The sequence below is a fragment of the Poecilia reticulata genome, chromosome 12 (genome assembly GCF_904066995.2).
Source record: "Poecilia reticulata chromosome 12, P_reticulata-male-v2, whole genome shotgun sequence".
Taxonomy (NCBI): Eukaryota; Metazoa; Chordata; class Actinopteri; order Cyprinodontiformes; family Poeciliidae; genus Poecilia; species Poecilia reticulata.
In genome coordinates this window covers 20,831,992-20,849,252 of record NC_088841.1, presented here as the reverse complement: position 1 = coordinate 20,849,252, position 17,261 = coordinate 20,831,992, and the positions used below count along the sequence as shown (strand labels likewise).

At 38.4% G+C, this 17,261-nt stretch overlaps 1 protein-coding gene across 1 annotated transcript in view; it reads left to right on the top strand.

Annotated features, from left to right (window-relative positions):
* Positions 1 to 17,018, top strand: part of il11ra (interleukin 11 receptor subunit alpha) — a 47,535-nt gene extending 30,517 nt beyond the window's left edge. The window contains exons 2-12 of the mRNA XM_008423845.3: positions 898 to 994; positions 5,611 to 5,677; positions 5,827 to 5,993; positions 7,207 to 7,321; positions 7,426 to 7,595; positions 7,866 to 8,029; positions 8,152 to 8,296; positions 8,687 to 8,773; positions 11,355 to 11,457; positions 11,561 to 11,674; positions 12,363 to 17,018. Of these exons, the coding sequence (XP_008422067.2) occupies positions 898 to 994; positions 5,611 to 5,677; positions 5,827 to 5,993; positions 7,207 to 7,321; positions 7,426 to 7,595; positions 7,866 to 8,029; positions 8,152 to 8,296; positions 8,687 to 8,773; positions 11,355 to 11,457; positions 11,561 to 11,639 (1,194 nt within the window). The 3' untranslated portion in view covers positions 11,640 to 11,674; positions 12,363 to 17,018. The remainder of the gene's footprint in view (positions 1 to 897; positions 995 to 5,610; positions 5,678 to 5,826; positions 5,994 to 7,206; positions 7,322 to 7,425; positions 7,596 to 7,865; positions 8,030 to 8,151; positions 8,297 to 8,686; positions 8,774 to 11,354; positions 11,458 to 11,560; positions 11,675 to 12,362) is intronic.
* The last annotated feature ends 243 nt before the right edge of the window (positions 17,019 to 17,261 follow it).

Sequence of the window (17,261 nt, the reverse complement as noted above, 5' to 3'; positions counted from 1 at the left end):
TACAGATAGTGATGAATAAAAAGTAATAGGAGGAGCTGTGACACATTACGAAGGCTCAGACTTTGGTACTGCAGGTTAAGAAAAGTTTCTGTTCCAAACATGTCTAATACGATTAAACAGAGTGAAAAATATTGGTAGCGAATATGTATGTTTTGATACTTTGATTATTCAATTCAAGGTGTAAATATGTTTTCTGAACTAAATGTCTGTCGCTCATTATTTGCTCATACTTTGTCTCCTCTTTTGCTCCTGATGAATTATAGAACTGTTTGACATTGAAAGAAATGGTGTGGTGTTTGTGTTCAAATAAAAAGAGTGGGTTCTTTATGCTTCGTGCTTCGTGCCTGTCAACCCACAGAAGATGTCTCATTGGGTTTCGGCATTGAGCAGCATCATGAAAAACAACACTGTTGAATTGATTTTATATATATATATATATATATATATATATATATATATATATATGCATTATATTTATAGTTTCTAAAAGGTCTTTTCTGTAATAGGCCACTGCTGCAGGATCTAAATGGGCTGCTATTCAATTTCATAATGAGGAAAGCATACGTTTTAAATATATTTACATGCTAACCTCTTTCCAGACCTTCAGGATTTATCTCTCCTTTAATAAAATGCAGTTTTCTGTACTTATCTTATGGTCATTTTGTATATAAATTGTTGTGAAAAGTCTGTTATTTGACGTTGAAAAGCTCTTTCACTTGAACTTCTGCTGCTCGATTACTGCCGTTTCCTGTTTGAGGTCTTAAACCCCGTGAAAGAGAACTACGAGCGATCGGTTGCAGTATTTATCTTTTTTTTTCAGAAACATAACCAGGAAATGGTTACTTTTGATTAAAATTTAAATAACCTCCTCCTCCATTTGTGTCTCTGTCTTTCTAGATGCCAGGCCTTCTGTCCAGTCCTGTTTGTCTCACAGTCATCTGGTTTTTGTCTTGGTCACTGCCTCCCAGCCGTGCTCAGATTTGGAGTGATGAAGGTAACACATGCGCACACGCACACACCTTAACACACTTTCTTCTCAAACAAAACTGACAGTTACATTTTAATGAAAATATATGTGGCTGCACATTTGTCTGGGCACATACCTTCACATCTACCCGGCAACAACACACACAGAGACGCACATCCTGTCGAGATTCCAACATGGACTCCTGTGGGTCCTTTACACTTGATGGCTTTACTTACATATAGAGCTTAGTATTAGCATGAAAGAAAGTGTAAAATGTCATTCATTATTGACACCTCCAGTGCTTGTCTTTCACTTTTTGTGAAAGCAATTTCATAAGGTCAGAACTCGTAATGGCTACGAACTCCCACACTAGGTAACTAATTCAGCTGCAAAGAAATCCGAGAGATGTGTCATGGTACCCTATAGGAAAGATTAATTAAATGAATAACTACTTCTCACCTTTCCTGCCCTGATTTTCCACAGATGATTAGCTGAAGCTCCAGTATTTTTGTTTTGAACTTGACTAAAGTCATTACAGCACAACACCTTCAGTAATAACTTTAGGTCATGAGACAAAAACCTGTAAAAACAGTCTTTAATTAAACCATAGGGGCTGTTATGGTTTAAGGACGACGCGATTGTGTTGGATATGGATAACAGAGCCAAAGTTCAGGATTTCAGCAGGTGTTGGAGCGAAACATGTAATTATTTAAATGTGTTTGCAGTTTAAGCAGAACGTCCTAGCTATCAAACAGGTGATTTTTCAGGTATGTAGAAATGACACATGTGCACATGTGTGTTTGATGGTTGCCTCTTAGCCATCGACCACACATGTGCACATAGCAAACCTGACCAGCAGAGCAAATGGAGCAACCGTTTGTTTTTCAAAGCGGGGTAGCAAACTTAAACATATTTTTTATTATTTTTGCCTCACTTCATTATGATCAGTCCCTGCAGTCTGAAGCACAGCCCTCTATGGTGTGTGCCATGGCTGCATTAATGGTTAACTGCACACATGTTGTTTCATGAGCTGTTGTGACTAAGCGATTTAGGCAAATTGTGTTTTTGTGCACTCACCCAAATTATAACACAATCAGGTGCCTAAACTCATGCATATCTGCACATCCAAGTATGTGAATGTCAGCATACAGCAGTGCAGATATTTTATATTCTTAACAACTCGATGTGTTATTCTTTTTTCAGGAATTACAAGTCAGATTATTCTTAGAAAATTCATTTTACTGTGACAATAAACTGTCTGAATGTAAGTCAGCCTTTTTTTTTTCTTAGGTCTGGGTGAAACATTTATTTAATTTTTTTCTGATAGCCACCAGCAGGAAAATAAGACAATTTCCTGATTCATATGTAATTTATCAAAGCATACTGCAAATCACACCAGCAACCTGTGAGTATTGTTCTCTTTCATTCATTTGATTTCAATGGCTATGTGAAATCTAACCCCACTGATCCACTCATCCATTCATCCGTTTGTCCTTCTGACAGTGTTAGTTTTATTTGTAGTTTTGTAATTAAAGCATAGCCTTGATAGACAGAGCTACAATAAGTTATATAAGGACTTCTGTATTTAAACTTTCTAAACTAAGAAGGACTTTAAACTTTGCTAATTTGTGTCTGAAGAAGTTTTATTTGCCTCTGAAAATCAAATCTTTCTTTCTTGCTTGCTTTCTTTCTTTCCTTTTTTATGTCTTTTTTTCTTTCTTTTTCCCTTCTTACTTTATCTTTTCCATTTTTTTTTCATCTTAATTAGTGAACAAACGAACCTTCATATGAGGCCGTCCGTTCTACCCTGAGGCTCCTCGGTCCTTTCTATTGTTTTGAAAGTACTGAGTTTCATCCAGCTTGCAGTTTCTGTGTCTGCTTTGCCATCTGATTTTAATGTCAAGACGAACCTGAAGCCTTTCTGTGCACATCGTTATGTGGACGTGTGTGTGAGAGAGTGTGTGCATAAACGCATGTTTGTGTATGAATGGATGTGCTGTTTTATGTGTGTGTGTGTGTGTGTGTGTGTGTGTGTGTGTGTGTGTGTGTGTGTGTGTGTGTGTGTGTGTGTGCGTGTGCGTGCACGCACATGTCGGGGGGTGCTCCTGCCAGAGGCAGAATCAGATATGAGTGGAACGCTGCGGGTTTGGGGAATAATGTACTTCACTGCCAATAAAACATGAATACACACATTCAGACCAGCCATCTCTTTGTGCTGCACCAGGGCCCCAGGTACACGCACACACACATGCATATATAAAGGGGAAAAAAGAGATGAAGTGTGGTGAAAGGAAAAAAGAAAATGTAGTTAAAATTGTTGAGAGAGGCTCTGTATAAAACCACTGAGTAAATGGAAAGACTGATGAGGAAAGTGAGACAATAAGAACGAACAATGGTCTATTATAGGACAAACAAAACCATTTGTAAACTTTAGTAATCGAGCTGTTATAGCCAGTGTAAGTCTAGATTTGTTATGAACTCTTTCTTACCATGTGAGATATCCTTGTTGCATAGTGTTCAAACTCAGAGACTATTACATTGTTGTATCGCCACAAGTTTCAGTTTCAGCTCCAGTCTTCTTTAGTTGGATTATCACGGGTCTCTTGTCCCCGGACTCCTGGTGCGTTTTCTGGCCAACCAGACATAAGTTTTATTGAAGTAATTTACCTCCCACAACATCCATCTTGAAATTGAAATTTATTGACCATGCCCTTTGTATGGAAGAGGATTAGGGCCGCTGGAAAAAAAAAACCAAACAGTTCTGACTTTAATTACAGAATTCTGAGATTAAAGTCAGAACTGTTTTATTTTTTTTCCCAGTGGCCCTAATCCTCTTCTGTACCTTTGTTATATGTGATTATGTCCTACATTCCACAGCATTATTAACAACTTTATTTCACTTTAGAAGGTCTCAATATATTTCAGTGTTCTCCTCCCCTTTCATCATTCATCTCTCACTCTTAGAAATCGAAATGCAACCACAAAGTCCCTGTGAAACTCATTCCCAGCTGTTTCAGCTCATGCAGCCGCCATCAGCAGAAATAATTACAAAGAAAAATAAAAAAAAATCGCTAAATACAAGCTGCCAGTGAAAACCAAGTTTGTAAAAGTTTTGCAGCAAGCATTCATGAAATATTGGTTTATTTCAGACACACCACAGATTCATAAACCGTTTTTGGTAGTACTAGTAATTAAATAATTTTTCTGCAGCTCAGCAGTTTTTCGTTAAAATAGATTAGATAAAAACATAAAACTAAGGGTAGATTGTTTGCTGCTATGGTAGGAGAGGCCAGCAGGGAGTGTGCATGCCTCAGTGGCTGAGGTTGTGAATTAATGAAGCTGTTTGCGTGGCAGCCCAAACTATGCTGTTTTTTTTTTTTCTTTTCACCCCAGATCTCTCGTAAATGCCAGCTTTCACATTACGAAGCCAAGCTAAACATGTGCTCAAATACTCTCACACACACTAGGTAGAATATCTTCTTTGCAAATTACTACAGCCACCACAAATATTTGCTCGAGTAAACACTACACTTGCTATACTTTAAATCAACACCACCCTTCAGTTTTGTTTGAGTTGGCAAGTATTGACATTAAAGATTTCTCCACATGTTAGTGATAGAAATCATCAAACTTTTGCAGTGAAGCTACATCTGGCATTTTCTGTTTATTCACCTTCGGTATCGTTAACAGCTCGATATAAAGATGTTGGATTACTGATTCTTATGAAGGTATAATTATTAAACTATCCACTCTAATGCAAAAGGTGTATTTAATCTATACAGTACTGACAATAACTAGTAGCACTAGTAGAGATGTCTGAAGGTCATTACTGCTTCCCATAGCCACGTTTATGTTGCATTGTGGGACACATGGAGTACGCAAACTAACTCATGGTTGTTTGTCTTATGATCAGGCCTTGTCCAATTTCCAAAAAGTAAAATTTTTTTGGCGTACCTTTCATATAAGTTTGAACTAAATAACTAATGAAATGATTAAATTGTAATTGTTTTCTATGAGCTCAGAGCACATCTGCTTCTTGTCCCGATCCAATAATGATATCGGATATCGGCCCATCTTTGTTTTTCCGCATAGCTACATAAATATCTGTATCTAAATTACGCTTTTTTTTAACATGCATAACAACAAGTCTATGCAGTATATTGTAGTTGGGGTACTGCTTCTGATTTTTTATTTACTTATTTATTTTATAGCCTTTAAACAATAACAGTTAATCAGGACACTCGACAGAGTATATTGTAGTCTATTGCTCTTGACTATTTGAGTTCTAAAGTGTAGCTTACTTTATTGGTCCCAGCGGGGCTCTACTTTTGAAACGGTTTCAAAGTGGATTTATTTGAAAGACAGTAATATTTTGAAAATGGCTTCAACCAGCTTTCAAAGATGAAACACAAACACTCCGCAGCAGCTTTCCGATGCGTGCCAAAGACTCCTCAGTCTGCCGGATCCCGAACCGTGTATGGTCATGTTATTGTAACCCTGCTGACTGGACTGTTAGTGATGGTGCTTGAATCACATTAACGTAGACAGTACAGACACATTGTATGTCAGACTGCTCGGCGTGCACATTCTGGAAGCGAGCATGAAACGCTCTTTAACGTTTTATGCGATGTCTGTGTTTGCAGTGTTGGACGTGCAGTTTGGGCGTTTGGAGTCGAACGTGACACTGGCATGCGGGAAGTCACAAATCAGGTAGGAAGACCAGCATGTTACAAGCACTAAGAGGAAGTTTCATCTTCACGAGTATTGTGGCAAAAATGACAAAGAGCACAGTTAGTATGAAATATTCCCCAACATTAGTTGCTATCATAAAAATTAATAAAGTACCTTCCTCTGTCTAGTGTCCCTGTGGTGTGGCGTCACAACCACAACTCCGTGTCGTCGTGGCACCAAGTGACATTCAACGGAAGCTTAGTCCTGTTTCTCGTCGACCAATCAGCACAGGGCAACTACAGCTGCTATGACGACAGCGGGCTCCTCCTCCACTCGGTCATACTCCGACTGGGCTGTAAGTGATGCTTTGACTTCTTCAGATAAACGTAGATTTTAAAGGTAGTACAATGTCTTGCAAAAGTATTCATACCATTTAAACTTCAATGTGTGTCATGATGTTATATGTGATAGACTAACTGAAAGTAACGCATGGCTGTGCGTTGATTCATAATTTTCTTTTATTTTCTTTTTTTATAAACAAAACTATCAAAATTGTTGTACATTTTTCTTGGTGTGTATTCTGTGTAGAATTGCAGCTATTTCACAGATTACACACAAACGGGGAGGTTTGTTTGAGCACAAATCATAAAGACCCAAATGCAACACACCAGACAGGTCAGCGATAACGTTTACCATAAAGCTGCAGTATGAAACTTTTACAAAAATATTATCTTATAAAAATAAAAACGATATTTTATTTATACCATTGTTGAAACTGTCATTGTCATGACAGCATAGTAGGAGACAATCTTGGTGGTAGTTTTAACAAACATGTAAAAACATGTATATTTTTATAAAAGTTACATATTGCAGCTTTAAGTCATGCAGGGGACAGAGCAAAATCATGGAGGGTGTTCTGCTTAGATGGAAGGGAAACTGAATGCATCCAACATAGCAGTCAAGGTGAAACATGGCGGCGGTGTGACCAAGCTTTAGGCATGTTTTCATTCAGAAGGGACAAGATAACCAAAGTGGATGGGGAAGTGGCTGGAGATGCATACATGACAAAGTTAAGGTCAATCTTCTGGCAGTACATGGACCTGCTAAAACATGACAGAACGGTATAGCTTAAAGCACATTCATAATTCATGTTAGAAGGGCTCAGTTGGTGCAGACCAGTAGATCAAAATCAGTTTGAGCATTTTTTTAAATTAAATAAACAAAATGAGCAATGAGCAAAAATATCTTCTGGGTGTGCAAAGCTGAGAGAGGCATAAACTGAAAGACTTGCGAGTGTAATTCCAGTGAAAGGTCGTAGAATTATGAATGTTTTTCTGTTTATGGTAAGATTACTTATGAAGTCAGTGATAAATGGAGCAGAGCTATTAGTCCTCAGAGGAAACTGGTCTTATCAGCCATCACAAAGCCATCCACATCCTGCCACTGTCTCAAACAGGAAGGGGCTTCCAACTGAGCTTCCTTCTAAGGAACTGGGAGTTTTGCCTTCTGCTGGTCAAAGCCCTCCTGATTGTTTCGGTTCATAATGGGGACACACTCTTGTTTGTCAGATCCCCCTGGGCTGCTGAGCATTTCCTGCCGTGTACCCAATCACACACTTGTTCGCTGCTCCTGGAAGGACTCTGTGAAAACCTTCCTGCCAGCCAAGTACAACACCTCCTTCAGGTACAACACAGTTACTGCATCGGAACTGTCAAATTCCGAACGTTGTTTAAAAAAAAAAAAGAAAATTGTAATAATAATTAAACACTTTTGATCTTGTTTTCAAGAGGGAAGGAAGAGAAGGAGCCGACCAAATTGTGCATCGTGGACTCCACCAACAGGCACTGTGTTGTAGAAGATCCCGCTTTCTGGCAGACCATCCACACATTTGGAGTCACAGAGACAAACGCTCTTGGGTCCCAGACATCTTACCGCAGAATCAGACTAAATGAACTTTGTAAGGCTGTGATTTTTATCAATTTTATTTTTGATTTTACAGGGGAGTGTCTCATAAAACTAAATTATGTGAAATGGAGTTGTCTTAATTTAACACTAGGAAACACTGCTTGGTTCTAAATTACACTTTCTTTGTCCATTAGAGCTGAAACACTGTTATATTTTTTTTAAAGAAAAGATTTTTCTTTCTTCTGCAAAAATGAAAAAAAGAAATAAAACTGTTTGTTCAGTTATTCACTTTCTAACTTTCTACTTGTGTGTGCTTTTGCAGTGAAACCAGACCCTCCCCGGTCTGTGTTCATAGAGGAAGTGGAAGGTTATCCATCAAAGTTATGGGTTACATGGAAGAATCCGTCGTCTTGGCCAGAGGACCGTTTCTTTCCCCTGAGATTTCATATTCGATACAGACCACAGGGATCCATGCACTGGTCAGAGGTAAGCCAATCAAACCCTCGCCCACATTATAGGCTCTTAATGCCGAACTGGTTCGCCACCCCTGCTGTATTCGGCGCTATGATTGTGCCATCAGTAGCATCGTTTTGTCTCTCCAAAAACAGATGATGACAGAAGAGAATTCAATTGAAATACCCGACGCCACACCGTACCACAGCAACCAGGTTCAGGTTCGGGCCCGCGACGACGTCAGCCCGGAGAGCCAGTGGAGTGAATGGAGCGCCCTGAGTTTCCGTACGCCCTGGCGAGGTGGGACACATTAATGGATATTTCATGGATATTTTTGGTGACAAATGAAAATATATGGGCTGACTGGTCAAAATAATGAGTGAAACCTTCTATGCGATATTGTAACTTTTTGAGAAACTATGAAAGAAACGTTGATTAGATCAAATCTACTAAGAGAGTTGGACTCGAGACAACAATGTCGGGATAGAAAACTGGGACGCAATAAAACTGGATGAACGGTGAAGTGCTGGAAATGAGCCGGTTCTAATTACTTGTGTTTGATGCGCAGCCAGAAACACGTACAGATTTCATTAAGTATAATTAACTTTGACTGTAGGTTTCTTTTGTGGTTTGAGTCACGGGATTCGGTACATTGACGGCAAAGTTTGCATCTGTTTGTTTGCGTTGCAGCCGGCACCACCACTCACCCTTCAGATGACCCAGATGATATCTATCTTTTCAGCACGCCGCCTGAAACTTTCACCTCCAAAACCCACGGTAAGACCCGCTTGTCTCTTTAAAATATCAGACCCCTGGCAGGCAGTCTTGTTCCTCGGCAACAAACCGGGTGTTTGTTGTATAAACGTGATGCCAGTTGTCATCACGTTTATACAATTTCCTCATTACCATTATCCTTAAAAAGTATTTTAAATGTAGAGCTCGAGCACTGCCTCTACTCTTTCTGTGTTTTCCACATGCTTTTTTAATTAGGTGAATCACATTTCCTGCTGTTTAAACTCTTTCTAAAATTATGTAGGCAGCGCAAGAAATTCCTACAAAAAAAGCCTCTCAGGATAATGGTGTCTTGGTATTTACATAATTGTAAAGAGGATGGAAAATTACACATAATTTTGTCAACTATTTTTTAAAATAGAAGGCTGAAAACTTTGCTGATTATTTGCATTTAGTATCTAGTTGTGTCTATGAATAAATGCAGCTATTCTGTAAAGGCCTTGGAGATTTGCTAAGGAATGTTAGTGAGCAAATAGCATCGTGATTTGGCCCAGGATCACGTTGCATACCTCTGGACTAACTTTTTGCACTGGCTGCGCTGGTGTGCCCAGCTTTTTCTCACCAGCACAAAACTGAGTTGTTCAACTGCATCACATTAAGCATTGCAGTTTTACAAGTTTGCTTTTTTTTTTTATCACTGTTCACTACGGCAATATTTACTGATGAATGATTAACAACTTAGCAAACATAAAGTGACTGAAAAAGGGTTCGAAGTGGTTCAGTGAGCTAAAATCTAAGCAAGGACTTGTCAAGATAAAATGAATGAATGAAGCGATGTAAGAACTTTTAAAATGTAAGTTCAAATATTTTAAAGGCCGAACATCTTATGGGTATTTACAATAAATGCAGTAGGAAGGATATGGAGGGTGATTGATCACACAGATGCATGCGCTCAGAAAAGTCTTGTGCTCTTAGGTTGGGGGGAGAAATATAACACTATTATTATCATCAGTGTAATGCAGAAACCAGACTGACAAAACCAAAACATCAAGATTTAGAACACCCACATCCTCCACAGCTCTGACACACATATCCTGAGATTATGATGATGATTTTTAGATGACTGAGGCCTTAACTTTTCTACAGCCTCTCTGTTTATCTGACTAGCCTAGCCTGCTGCAGTACACAACATTGACACGGTCTACCACAGCCAATCAGAGGGTGGGGAACCACCCTGTGCTATCTCTGATTGGACAATGATGTGGGGCCTAATGCATGTCTGCTGTTGAACTACAGAGAGACTTTCAGTGTCGGGGGCTGTTTTTTTTTATTTTTTACATCTCATAGGGTGAGATGTTCACAGATTGAATATAAATGTGTGCTTTTCACATTATTTTGTGGAACATTTTTTAAACTATATCCACTTTTCTTTCCATTTATTGTGTCATATCATTTTTCAGACTCCCTGTATAATCACCAGAAAATATGCTACAGTATTTAACTGTAGAAATGTTCCAGGGTGGAAGGGTTCAAAGGTTGTGAATTACTTCAAAACTTACTTTTGTACTTTGTAGCTTTCTTTTAGTTTCTTATAATATGTGTGTGTGTGTCTCTCCAAACTTTTTTGCTTTTTGGCTGAACTGTTAATTATGTGTGACTGTATTTCATGATCTGGATAGAGAGAGGATGTGCACAGCTTGTGTCATTTCTCCTCATTCTTGTTTTGGGTCTTACATTCTTAACTATTTATTGGCCTGATATCAAGGAAAACTGCAGGATAATCTGCTTCATAGCTCTTGTGTTTGTTTTGGCAGCATATAAATGTCTAATCAGTCATTAATGCAGCTGAAAGCTCAGAGGGCATTATTTACAGTCATTACAGTCTAGATAAGACCAAACATGTACCTCTTGTTTGGTCCTATCCTCCATTATATATAATTGTAGTACATTGCTCCTACAGCGTGTTCTTCGATGTGATTTTTGGATCCTAGATAGAAGCATCCATATATCTGGGTGAAACAGAGTTGAAAGCGACCTGCAGTTGCAATTATCCCTTCTAAACTGTACACATGCAGGGAACCTGCAAGTGTACACAAACACCCACATGTAAGAGACCAGGGAGTATGAAAGTGAGTGGAACTAAAAGACGAGCTGAAAACTGATTTTCTGCAGGGGTTTTTTTTCAGTCTGCATATAAAATGTTGATAACGCATTTCAATTGTTTTTATTTCATTTGCGTCCATAAAAGAGTTTTGTTTCCCCCATAAAAGTGTAATCAGTGATTGTTTTTTTTTTTTTGTCAAATCTGGAACAGCAATCCTCAGGTTGACTTTTAACCCGGGAGTAATTACATCCAGCAACGCATCATCAGTGTTTTGGCAGACTGTTAAGTTCATAAACAACAAACTAGAAATTTGCGAAATCTCTTCTGTTTTTATTCAAACTCGGCTACACCCACTGGCTTTTCTTATCCGTTTGTTGTCCCAATTTTCCTCAGTCACACGCTGCTTCGTTTTCATCAGTTTTCTGCTGCTTTGCGTCTTCCAGCCTGGTATGCCCCCAATATGTTGTTTTGCTTAAATCTTTTGTTTTTTTTCCCCTCCCCCCCACTTTCTTCCCACATTAGGTGTTGTACAAGAGGATGATGGTAATTTGGGTCTGGTGATCCTCTTGGTTTTGTTCTCCATCTTCATACTTACCACCGTCCTTTCCCTTATTTTTGTCATATGGTAAGACACAAAGACACGCACACAACCCAGAACGGATCACAGCTGTATGTTTGACCGAGACTTTACGTGTTATTTTGTTTTTTTATTTTATTATTATTTCTAGGATGAGACAGAAACGGCGGGAACATGCAACCAAACAAGAACTCGCCTCTATGGTCAAGATGAAATCTATGCCAATCTAATGAGACTCTTACCTCACAGCATTTAATGTGTCATGGTCAGTTTTCCTTTCTTTTCTCTTATTTTCTTTTCTTTCATTCTCTTTTCTTTAAGGAAATATTTAACTTTTTACACCTGGGTATGCAAACAAAGACCAGACCGAAATCCAATCAAATTCGATTTTTATGGAAGCATAAAAATCATGGTGTGACCAAAAAGTGAAATAGTTCAAGGCTCGTGAAAACCTTTGCGAACCGTTTTATATTGGAAAGACAGTGGAGGTCACAGACATTTGTTTTTATTTAGTTTGTTTACCGGATTCATCTGCGAGTTTTGAAAAGAAGCAGCCTACATGTTTGAATCCAATTAAAATCCTATTTTGGATGCTTTTTACTGTGACTTAAATAGCTCCACTGATGATCATCAAAAGCATGCTTAGCCAATGAGAAGACTTTGGTGGTTTTTTCTGCTTTACTACGATGCAATATGGTTCAAAGAGTTGCTATAAACATCTCTGAGACAACCCTTCAGATAGCCTGCCAACTTTTGATTATAAGGCTGGCACACACACACACACACAAACACAGATTATAACTACGTACGCCTGCATATCTTCCATTTATCTCTGCCTTTTAAATACATGCTTTCAAACAAATTATGCTGTGATTTATATGTTTTCTGCAGCTGCATTTTTCTCCCTTTTTCACCCTTTTTTGTTTTTTATATATGTGTGTTTTTCTTCTCAGGTTTGTTTGAAGTGTCCACAACCTGTCAGCTTCAGCAGTGAGTAAACATCTTCGCCACACCGCTGTGACATGCTGAAATTTCAGCTGGAATGATGAACAGAGCATTACTCCATCCAACCTCCAGGACAACGGGGGACAAGAGTGGAACGGAGAATTTTTCGATATTTACCACATGACTGCAGGGGAAAGTTTTGGGAGCCTCGCTGGACTTATTCAGTGGCATCCAATTAACTGCACTACCCACAATGCATTACAGAGTTGCCAGGAGAAACCTGCGACCAAACTCTGCTTACTTAAGCCGCGATAACTCCTCAGAGGAACGAAAAATAACACAACACAGCACCATGACAATTCTACTTTCACAACCAATGCTGCTTCAGGTGGACTGACTCTTTGTGCCTTTTGAACTTTTTTTTTTTTTTTTTTTTTTTTTAACCAACAAAATAGGACAAGAAATTCAGCTGCCAAAAACAAAAAGATAGGATTTTTATTGTGGAACTGCTTGGCTCTTTCTCCCCAACCAAAACATTTCCATTTCATTCATTTATTTTATGAGTCTCTCTGTGTGAATAAACACAATCATTCTTACATTGACTGACTCAATGCTGTGAAGGAAGCAGAAGCTCTGCCAGTCTGTGTGAGTGCGTCTGATGCCAAAGCAGCAACAATGGGCATTACAGCCTCTGCTGGAGGGGGAGGGGGGGAGGGGGGTGGGGTGAACGGGAGATTAGAAAACAATCTGTAACCTGCTTTGGACCTGAGGGAGAATTTTGCGTTTTGAAGAATGAGGGCCAAGGAGGAAATGCTGGGTAGTAAGGACTTTATCTGGTTTATAATGAACGATTTTATGTTGCATGATACCATGATATGTTGCATGAATGGTTTTACGTTGCATGACCCCATTATGTTGTCTGTCACGTACAGTACATGTATTTTCTTGTTCATTTATGTCTTTTATCCATCCATGGAAAATTTTGTTTTTATGTGACTGAAAGACTGAGAAGGAAAAGAGGAGAGACTGGCCTTTCACAGATCACCAGCATTAAGACGTCACTTACTTAGTCACATATAAAAGATCTTAGAGAGTTTTTGATACACCATTAAATTCCATCACAAGTTGAACCCATTGAAACTGAACTGAAAAGTCAATGGAAATCTAAATCTAATCAAAAATATTCACTTTTTGCAGACAATTTGGAAATAAAGCAAGAAATGCATAGTGTAATAAATATCAAGTCTTTTTTAGGGCCCCTTTTAAACTGTACTAAAACCAGAACATGACGTTTAAATGGTCTTTGCATTTTAACGTCATGACTCCTTCAGTGTTACTTGAAGGAGTCCTGCATTGGTAACCTTGTTCATGATATGTGGGCATTGTGCACCACAGTTGGTTTGGTCATCAGAATTTGAGACACTGGCCTACAACCTAATTCTACTCAAACTCAAGTAATTTATTACTTTGCAGAGCAGCTGCTATTCACACGAGGCTGGAACCGATAGGATCTCACCGAGCAGCTTAAGCAAACACTCCATGCTAATAAACACACTTCCACCTTGAGCATAGATATAGTTTTGTACTCGGCATCAAACAAGGTTCCACAGCTGTGGAGAAGTGCACACGACTCCAAATTGTGCATATACACCTTGTGCAAAAAGTTTTGTTTTTCTTGCTGAATTAAAAAATAAATAAATATCCCCCAGGTTACCAGAAGCCACTTCATAGTTGCACAAAAGTTAATTGCAAGCATAAACCCTCCAGTACCAATTACTTACATTTTTCTCATTTCATACAAATTGATCAGTTGAGATCTCAAGGCATGTGTGCTTTCAGAGCATTATCCAAAGGGGATGCCCCTTTGGATAATGGTTTACAGCACCCAGCATTTTTCTCATTAATATGAATCTGATGAATCTTAAAGAGAAAATTCCTGCTAACCTTTGTGTCACATTTCTTATTCAGGCAGCAGTGAAAAGTTAGCAATTGTAATACAGGCAAAGTTGCTGCTCTCTATCCTCAGTGTTATGAACTGCATCGTGTTCTGCTGACCAGCGTATTTTTCAGATTGTATAAAGACTGAAATAAGATTATGTGACGGATCAGGAGGTGAATCGATTTACCACCTTTGAGAAAGCATATTGACCACAGAAGAAAAGTTTGATTCGGAAGAGGCTGGCGATGAGTAGGGGGAAGGAGGAAGATTAAGCAGAAGCCAAAAAGGTTAATACAAAATCGTGACATGCAAACACCACATAAATTATTGTGGTGCCACCTTCTCCAAAATAAGGCTGAAACTGAAGGTTGAGGTGCAGAAACCTCACATATAGAGTGGTGAGAGAGACAGAGATTAAACAAATTGTGAGCAGAGTAATAAAATAGTTGAAATGTGAAATCTGGGGAGGATTTGGCACGACCCAGTCTGAGTGATCATGAGGGTTTTAGAGACCATGAGATGGTTTTAACCCAGTCTAAAGGGGCCCTAGTAAATCCTGGGAGCTGTTATTAAAGAAAAAGATCATCTAAAGAAAGAAAGAGAAGAAAGTTTAACATCCTACGTAAGGTTAAATTTTTTGCTTATGTATGTTAAAATAGTTGAATACAAAATTAAATTATTAGACATATAATCCCCAAGAGAAGGATAAGGAAATCAAAGCATTTTGTTTTACAGTAAAACTGAGATGATCTCCATTAGAAGTCTAGTAAAGAGCTACAGTATGTCACAGTCTGACACATATAGTCATAGTTTCTGCTGTTTAACCCCTTCTGTCAACGCCAGAGGATGCAGACAGTTTGCATATAGCAGATCATATTAGTGGGATCCAAATATTTGCATTGCAGCTTATTTCCATTTTCAACATGGGGCTCCTTTTACTTCAGGGAGGTGGCTTGTGGACAGTTACGACGGATGTTAGCTTGTGGTTTTGAGCACCACCGTAAATGAACGGGTTTTGGTTATGCTGAAGACATTGAGCACTTTTTGAGGAACACGGTAAAGGCAGGGACCGGGTGAGGAGATTCACTTCAACTGCATTAATGGAACCTATGGTTGTTGTTTTTTTTTTTGGTGAGGATTGCACAGCTTTGTCACATTGATAAACTCTGATGTTGTGTTAATTAACCGTCAACTTGTCAGTGAAAGTTTATATAACTGAATGTGCACAAGATAAACTGACAAGGGTTGCTTTCACTCTACACACCAACTCACAAAAATGTTAAAGTTCTGAAATACCTCTTTTACAGCTTTCTCCTTTACTTCCTCCTTCAATGTTTGTGTTTCTTTCTTTTATCCTTTGATTCTATTCTGCAAATGTAAAGTTTTTTTTTTATTCTAGTTTTAGAAACACAAGGGTGCATCCAAGTCAAATTGTTCCAGTTTGACGACTGTATGTTTTCTAAAGCTAACTTCATATATATATATATATTTTTTTTTTTGCATGGATTCCAGCAAAGATTACCTGTATATTATCACTGTATATCACAGATAATGGATGTTAAAGTGTATGTGGTGTTTATAAACCTGTTCATGGGGGTAGGTTTGCAGACATGGTTTGCTCAGTCACAAATTGACAAATATTTTCGAGAATTGGTGAAAAGATTTTGCCTCTGACGTTTGAACTCTCAAAAGGGAATGCTGGTGGTACCGTGCCTTGCAAGAGTATTTCTATATAATCATTCGAACACATGGATATGCTTTCAGTTCAACTTCAGTTAAATGTCGCCGTAACTCAAGGAAGCGTAATTTGATCTCATCTGACCAGATAAACTTTTTGACATAAAATGTATTAGTGTTTCATTAGTGAATACTTCTGCCAGGCACTCTAAGTCAATCCAAACAGCACATAGTTTAGGTTTAGAACTGGCTCTACTGACTGAGTATAATTCATGTCTGCAGAACCTTTCCTGCGATATGTATTTGTGTCTTTGACCCCAGTTACATGAAGCTGTGTTGCTGTACACTTACTGTATGGATAGTGAATCACTTTTATTCTGACATGCTTAATTCTAGGACTCGTTTTATTTCTGTCCTGTCAAGTGAACCATAGCTTTTCTCTCTGACCTCTTCCCTTAAATTTTGTATTAATATTCGGAATTTTTATTTTTATTTTTTTTATTTTATTTACATAATATGGATCAAACTGGATTTGGAAGATGGCAAAAACTTGCTCAATGAAAAGCAGAGAGACTATATACCCCTAATTTTGACATCTTGCTGAAATTAATGAATTTGTGTTTGTGGTTCTGAAAAAAAAAAAGTCATATTTGCAGATTGGATCTGAAACATTCTCAGCATGGATTCTGTGTGCTCATCATTGTCGTTTATTTCCCCTGGTTTGAGGTTGACGGCTATCTGCTATGTTTCTACATCGTGAGCATCTATGGGTGTATTTCTGTTTCACTCTGGTGGTGTTTTCTCTGGTTCTGTGGACAGAATTATTTCATTATCCCTCTGCAGTGTGATACTGTATGGAGCCTGTTGGTTTTTAATCTTACAAGCTCAGTACACTCAGGCATCCTCGCTCAGATGTAAATAGTTTATTTTTTCTTTTTTTTTTTTTTTTTTTTTTTTTTTTTGCAATATGTGTGCAACACATATCATCATAAGCTGTTTTTCTTCCTGTACTGGTATGTTTCTGTGAAATAAATACTATTTTACCACATTTTCAATAGAAGGAAATCATTTTGTGTTGTGTTTACGTCTCCCATAGTTCAAACAGGCAGGGCTTGGTCTCCCCGGGGCCTAAGTAACATTTAGTTACATAAACATGTTTTCTGTTGTCCTCTTGACCGTCATCATCAATGAGAGGTTACTCTGGGTAAAAGAAGGAAGGGAAAAGTTTTCTTCTGTAAATTCTCTGCTCTGGCACGCAGTATCACTTTTGCTGAAAAAATGTGACAAATTA